Source organism: Mustela nigripes, chromosome 2 (genome assembly GCF_022355385.1).
Source record: "Mustela nigripes isolate SB6536 chromosome 2, MUSNIG.SB6536, whole genome shotgun sequence".
NCBI classification, from domain to species: domain Eukaryota; kingdom Metazoa; phylum Chordata; class Mammalia; order Carnivora; family Mustelidae; genus Mustela; species Mustela nigripes.
In genome coordinates, this window is record NC_081558.1 from 15269908 (window position 1) to 15277467 (window position 7560).

Sequence of the window (7560 nt, forward strand, 5' to 3'; positions counted from 1 at the left end):
TAGCCCATTCTGATGTGGCCCGTCTGTGGTCTGCTCACCTGTTCACATGCTCCCGTGTGAGCTGCTCACACGCTCCCCTGTGCAGAGAACAGCCCTGTACTCGTACACTGTCTTTTGTCAAGAGCTGGTTTGAACACGGAACATAGAACGTTTCTAGCTCATTTATAAAATCACAACTAAAAATGCTCACAGAGCCACGTGTCCCTTCTGAGGAGCCATACAGAGCCTCCTTCCTGAAAGATCAGAGGGGGGGAAACTGGCTCGGGGGTCAGATCAGGCCCGCAGTCTGTCTGATCAACAAGGTCTTACTAGAGCCGAGCCACGTGCTTTCATTTAGCTACTGTGTTGGTGTTATGACAGCCAAGCAGAATAGCTGTGACAGGGACCCCCGTGGCTCCCAAAGTCCAGAATATTTTCTGTCTGGTTCTTGATGGAAAAAGTTTACCCACTTTTGGGTTAGAGCATAGACAACACTTCTCTAATGGTTTCAGGCATTTTCCTCACTGAGGTCTCATTACCGTTTCTATCTAGGCTGCCAGATTCATTAAGTGAAAGAAACTACTGGACCTTCTGTTTTCCTTCAAGAAACGATTTTTTGCTCATCAGTGAGAGATATTTCTAGAGGAGTCTGTGGCGTTCAGGCAGGTTCTCCTGGGGGATGTCCCCTTGGTGCAGGGGCTGCCCGCAGAAACTCAGTGTATGATCCTGCCCTGGTCAAGCTCACAGATGGTCTTCCCATTAATCAGATTCACATGACACTGATGCAACGTCCAGAATGTAATTTCCTTTATTTAGAGGAACATTCCTTTTCCATGAAAAGATCTATGTCCAGTGCCCAGGGAATCCCCTTCCTGGTGTCGGCATACACGGGATGCCAGAGCGCCATCAGAAAATTGCCATCGGATGCTGAAATCCCAGCAAAGGGGGTGCTGGGGCTCCCATGTGCAAGGCTGGCCTGAGGAACCCTTCCCACACCCAGAGATGCCCCCTCCCAGCTGATCACCAGGCTTCTGGACCGCCTGTCTCAGCTGCCTTCACTCACATTTGATCTTCATATGGTACCACTCTTGGCTCCATTTCTGCTTTACTTTCCACCAGGCCTCGATTGCATTTCCCAGCTCTGCTCATCTCAGTTTTGTATGGGAGGCGTCCTGAATTCCGGGGAGGTGCCTTATTTCATTCCCACATATCAGTCACACGTGTGACCTGTGCTAACTTGACTTAATCACCAGAGTTAGCTTTGCATTGCGTAACTTGGCATTGCTGCCTACAGCAGATAGGAAGGTGATGCTTGGATATGCCTAACCACACTTCCCCAGCCTCCCTTTCTCATCTCTGCAGTGAACAGAATCGTCCAGATCATCAACAGCTGAAGAATGAACAAGAGGAAATGATCAAAGAAAGACTTGCTAAAGTACGACTTCTTTTTTTTTTTAATGTAATGTTTCTTGTCTGAGAAATGCTTTTCTACTTAGCATTTGTGGTTATAGATTCTAGAAACCATTTTACTCTTGAAATTTCTGTCTCTGATATATTCTCACTATTGAGTTTGATATTTACCATCAATATTGAGACCTTGTTGATGAAATAAGAGTGAATTTGTCTTCGTGTTTCAGCGAATAGCCTCCTGCCGGCATCCCCACACAGAGTTTTCTATGTAGAATAAAAGCAGGTATAGGGTGCCCATGGGAGGCCTCAGAGGGCGTGGTGCGTGAAGTCTTAAGAGACAGGCACCCCCTTGAAGGGGTACACCATTGGGATGTGGAAGAGGATATTGGGTTAAGTGATCTCATTACTATGAGGGAGAGTGGACTGCTTACTATAATTTTTTTCTTAGCAATGGTAAAAAGCCATCTTTTTCTTTTTATCTTATTACAGAATAAATTGGTTGAAGAAATGCTGAAAATGAAAGCAGAGTAAGTTCACAGTTTTGTAATTCAAGTTCTTGTAGGTCTTTAATTTCTTTTCCTCTAAGGGAAGAAATACTATATCCACAAGGTAAGTAACTCCTTTCCTTCTTCTGGTTTCCTCCAATTTAAAACCTTGGGTCTCTTTCCTATGTGTTCTGTAAAGAGGATTTTAATTTTTTCATCTAGTTCTCATATGAATTTATGGAATCTTATAAACTCACCTCATTCTTAGATGAGGGAAATACACTCTCTTTCCTATTGAGTTCAAAATATATAAACTGGTTGGTATTAACAAATAAAATGGTAAAACATTAGGAAGAGAGTATATTCTGAATATTCATCCAGAGAAGAGGGCCTCAAACATTTTCACTTGTTAAACCTCCTAAAAGAATGATTGATTGATTGATCATTGATTGATTTGGCAGAGAGAGACAGCGAGAGTGAGAACACAAGCGTGGGGAGAGGGAATCAGGCTTCCTGCTGAGCAGGGATCCCGAAGCAGGGCTTGATCCTAAGACCCTAGGATCATGACCTGAGCCGAAGGCAGATGCCCAACAATTGAGCCACCCAAGCACCCCAAACCTCCTAAGAGAATTTTGAAACACCATGTACCCTTCTGCACATTTTTTGGAGTCGACTTTATGTCTAAAATTTCTCACTGAAACTTTAAATCGAAGCAAAGGGTAGAAGTTCTCACATACTGAAAATAGTACCATGTAGGAATAAAGTTCTTGGTGTCAGGGTGGCCAAATGGTCTTAGTCATAGACTCCAGTTCCTGCTTCTCATGGTCCGGCCTTCTGGTCTCTGCAACAAAGGTGTGGGTTCAGATTCCACTTCGGACACCTCTCCAGTTTTGTTCCAGCCATTGTCCTGTAGAGAGCCTCTCCTTGAACTGGCCATAGAAATAAAGCTCCAGTAGTGTTCTCTTCAAAGTATCCAACTGACCTGCTACTTTCTATCCAACTGACCTGCTACTTTCTACTTTAATGATACAGGAACAAATTCCTAAATCAAAAATCGTACATTGTTCCTTTGTCCTTTCAAATTGAATTTCCGCTTCATACCTACACAGAATTATATCCTAATTTATTAATTGTCCTAATTAATACATTTTTGGGCAAATTTTTTGTTGATTACCCTACCATATCACTAGGCAGCAAATATATATATATAAATGGGAAGTCATTTGTTAAAGTTTCTTGTGTTGTGAAATTAATTTGTATTTGTATAGCTGGCTCTAGTGCTGTATTTTCTTCTGGATTGAGTTTTCATTTCAATTATTATTAATCGTGGTGTCCTTTATTTATTAAAACTTTTTATAAATTATGATATGTAGTAATATTTAAATGGAAATTCATCTCCCAGTGCATTTTAGCTTTAGTTACTCATTCTGTTATACTTAATTCTGGAATGAGACAGCATTCAGGATCCCCTCTGTTCCTACTTTCTGTTTTTATAGCTGTAAGTGCTGAGAAATCGCATTCACATAGTAAGTAAATGGCAGCAACTGGAATTTTGTTGAGTCCTGTCATGCAATTATTTGAACTCCATTCAAGTTAGCATGTCAAAAATTACATGATTATCTGTCATCAGATAATTTTAAGATTTTATTTATTTGACACAGAGAGAGCGTTATAAGGGGAACAGCAGACAGAGGGAGAAGCAGGCCTCCCACCGAGCAGGGAGCCCCATGTGTAGTTCGATCCCAGGACCCTGGATCATGACCTGAGCCAGAGGCAGATGCTCAACTCACTGAGCCACCCAGGCGCCCCAGTCACAAATTCTTTCTAGCGATCAACTGACAAAGACCACCCATTTTGTGTAAAGATTTGTTACCCAGTTATTGGCTTTATAGCATCAGAGGGTATTGTGGAACAGAACTCATTCCATGCTTTGCTGTACGTATGAGCAGTTCAGGGACTGGCTCCCAAGCGCTCAATCATTGTAGAGCTAGGGTGGAAACACGGCTCACTTACAGGATCTCTGAGAATCCCGCTGTGCAGTTTGTAGAATTGCAGCTCTTTCAGAAATAATAGCTATTTTAGACATTCTCGCAAAAAGAATAAAAGCTCAGTTGGCATGTAATTTATTTCATAATCTAGGAACCAAGAGTCTCCAGTGACACACTGTCCCTAGAAGATACAGGACCTCACTCTGTGGGCAAGGAAAGCACACAGTAGAAAGTGGCACACCCGGGGTGCCTGGGTGGCTCAGTGGGTTAAGCTGCTGCCTTCGGCTCAGGTCATGATCTCAGGGTCCTGGGATCGAGCCCCGCGTCAGGCTCTCTGCTCAGCAGGGAGCCTGCTTCCTCCTCTCTCTCTCTGCCTGCCTTTCTGCCTACTTGTAATCTCTCTCTGTCAAATAAATAAATAAATCTTTAAAAAAAATATAAGTTATAAAAAAAAAAAAAAGAAAGTGGCACACCCAGTTTTATCAGTCTCAACCTACAGCAGTGATTCTCACAATAATGTTATCTATTTGTGGGTGCCTGGGTGGCTCAGTGGATTAAGCCTCTGCCTTCGGCTCAGAGTCCTGGGATGGAGTCCCACATCGGGCTCTTTGCTTGGCAGGGAGCCTGCTTCCTCCTCTCTCTCTCTCTCTCTCTCTCTCGACCTGTATCTCTGCCTACTTGTGATCTCTCTCTGTCAAATAAATAAGTAAAAGCTTTTAAAAAATTATCTGTTTGTGTATGTGAGGATGCTTAAAAAGCTACAAGGAACTGAATTCCACGCTAACAGGTATAGGCAGGAGATGCTTAATTTCGTATCACAAGAGGTCTGGAGGTGCATTGACTGAGTAATGCCATCAGGGACCCATACCCTTCCCATTCTTCTGCTTTGCTTGCTTGTGGCCTCTTGGCAGAGAGGCAGGCAGAGAGAGGGAGATGTAGGCTCCCTGCCAAGCAGAGAGCCCGACGCAGGCCTTGATCCCAGGACCCTGAGATCATGGCCCGAGCCGAAGACAGATGCTTAACCTGCCACCCAGGCACCCTAAAGCAGTGCAGTCCTATGTAATTCCATGGTAACTTTGTTCCTTGTTTTTCTTTTTAGTTGATAGTTGTATAGTGTCTGAATTCTGAATAGCACATCCTTGAAGAAATGAATGGTGCCCTATGGTTGAGAATCAGTTTTTTTTAAATCCAAAAGAATTAAGATATGGGACATTGAATAAACCATGCATACTGTAATAATACTTAAATTACATTTGCTCCAAAGGGGCCAGATCTAGAAGTTTCCATTTAAAATTTTTATGATTTAGAAAATGGTTTGCCGTGCCTGGGTGGCTCAGTGGGTTAAAGCCTCTGTCTTCAGTTCAAGGTCATGATCCCAGGGTCCTGGGATCAAGCCCCGCATTGGACTCTCTGCTCGGCAGGGAGCCTGCTTCCTCCTCTCTCTCTCTGCCTGCCTCTGCCTAATTGTGATCTCTTTCTGTCAAATAAATAAATAAAATCTTTAAAAAAAAGAAGAAGAAGAAGAAGAAGAAAGAAAGAAAGAAAATGGTTTGAGGAGTTTTCCAAAATGAAAGTCTTGGGTAAGATAACCCAAAAAAGCCTATCTGCATCCCTTGTTATCTCCCCATGCCGTCACTAGGGGAGGGCTGAATATTTGTGACGCTTTCAAATCAAAATTCTGGGCTTGCATGAAACCTCTCTCATTTGAATACTGTTGCAGTTATTTGCCTTTGGAATCCCACAAACCGCTGTTTGTTGTTACAGCCTAGAAGAAGTCCAGAGTACTCTCCTGAACAAAGAGATGGACTGCCTTAGAATGGCTGAGGAAGTCGAGCGAACCCGGACTTTGGAATCTAAAGCGTTCCAAGAGAAGGAGCAACTGAGGTCAAAGCTGGAAGAGCTGTATGAGGAAAAGGAGAGAATATTCCAGGTGCATTTGTGTGTTGCTCGTTTTCCTATGCTCGGGGCATGCCCGGGAGGGGGCGTCCGTGGTTGAGTCGCTTGGGCGCGCGCAGGGATCACTGACCGGGAGAGCCGGGAACCTGGGCCCCCTGGCGCCCTGTGCTCTGGGGAGGCCGGAAACAATGTGATTGTAAAAGCAGAATTAAGAGCAGCTCATTTTCCCCCTCCCTGGATTGATTTGCCTGCAGGAGATGGAAATGTTAAGGAAGCAGGTGGAGTGTCTTGCTGAGGAGAACGGGAAGTTGGTCGGTCACCAAAACCTGCATCAGAAGATTCAGTACGTGGTGCGGCTGAAGAAAGAGAACGTCCGGCTCGCCGAGGTAAGCTCTGACAGGCCTGAAAGACACTCAGCCTGGTCTTAGAATGATTGTTTCACTAGAGTTGTGTCCTCATCAAATCGCATTTATGCTTCCTTCGGGGAATTTACTGAATTAAAAAAAAAAATAGTCATTATTCCAAGCCTAATTCAGTCCATTGTCAGACTGCTACATAATCAGGTTCTTGTGTAATGTTATAAGTAGTTTACAAATTGAAAGCTGTAGTCTTAATTTTTAATATAAGCTTAATGAATGCGAAGAATAACTTCCTGTAAGCATTTGAGTCTTAATTTTTTTTCTTTTCTTTTTTCCTTTTTTTTTTTAAATTTACTTCTTAGGAGACAGAAAAGTTGCGTGCTGAAAATGTGTTTTTAAAAGAAAAGAAAAGGAATGAATCTTAAGGATCTTGGGCAACTACCTACCTAGGCATCACCTTTCTGGAGACTTTCCTCTTGCAAAAGTAAGCCCTACCCCAGCGCATTTAACAGCTGAACCAAGAAGTGTAATTACTAAATGAGTATGTGGCTTTGGGGGCTGACCTTCAAGTTTCCGATGCGTGTTCTGCATCCGTCCTCACCGTATGGCAGTCGGCAGTCTGCTGTTTCAAAGTTACCATCCCATTTCAAAGCTTTCAATCAACTGTAAATACTGGGGAAACCTTTTGCCATTTTAAAATAAAAAGCCATAGTTAAGATTTACAGTGGTTGTTGGCCAGGTTATTTTTTCCTTAGATATACTCACCAGAATCTTCGAGTCTTGTAGTGGAAGCTCTAATGGTATGTGGTGACTTCAAAACTTGCCATGATGTTAATCCTGTAGCGTAGCATATAGGATAGGCAAATTTGTTAATATAGATTATTTTTGTATTCTTAACTTTTTAAGTATTCTCCTGAGCATTTTTTTATGACTGTAAATATGGGCATTTTTCAAAATGTAATAAAATCTCTTAAAAATTAACCATTTAATGAAGTGCTTTATTCTCACTTGGGAGCGCCAGATTAAAGACATGTCCATTCACCATGGACTTAATAAGTACCTATTACCTGCCCTGGTCATCCGCGAACACAGCAAACAAACCCTCCTGCCCTCAAGTAACTCCTAGTGTGTCATCACTTCATTCCTTTTCATTGCGAATCATACCCTGTTGTGCGGAGATGCCGCGTTTACTGAGATTTGAGCTTGTTGGCAATTTGGAGCTCTTATGAATAACGCTGCTGTAAATATTTGTGTACCCGTCTTGCTGGGGACCTGCGTTTCCTGTGGCTTGAGCAGACAGATAGCCAGGAGTGGAATTGCTGGTTCAGCTTGTCTAATTTTTATTTAAGACCCTGGCTGGGGCGCCTGGGTGGCTCAGTGGGTTAAAGCCTCTGCCTTCGGCTCAGGTCATGATCACAGGGTCCTGGGATCGAGCCCCACATC

General features: G+C 43.1%; 1 protein-coding gene across 1 annotated transcript in view; it reads left to right on the forward strand.

The window, feature by feature from the left end:
* Positions 1 to 7098, forward strand: part of KIF15 (kinesin family member 15) — a 71116-nt gene extending 64018 nt beyond the window's left edge. Inside the window, exons 31-35 of the mRNA XM_059389534.1 lie at positions 1342 to 1414; positions 1879 to 1916; positions 5627 to 5792; positions 6013 to 6144; positions 6480 to 7098. Coding sequence (XP_059245517.1) covers positions 1342 to 1414; positions 1879 to 1916; positions 5627 to 5792; positions 6013 to 6144; positions 6480 to 6542 — 472 coding nt within the window. The 3' untranslated portion in view covers positions 6543 to 7098. The remainder of the gene's footprint in view (positions 1 to 1341; positions 1415 to 1878; positions 1917 to 5626; positions 5793 to 6012; positions 6145 to 6479) is intronic.
* Positions 7099 to 7560: the final 462 nt, after the last annotated feature.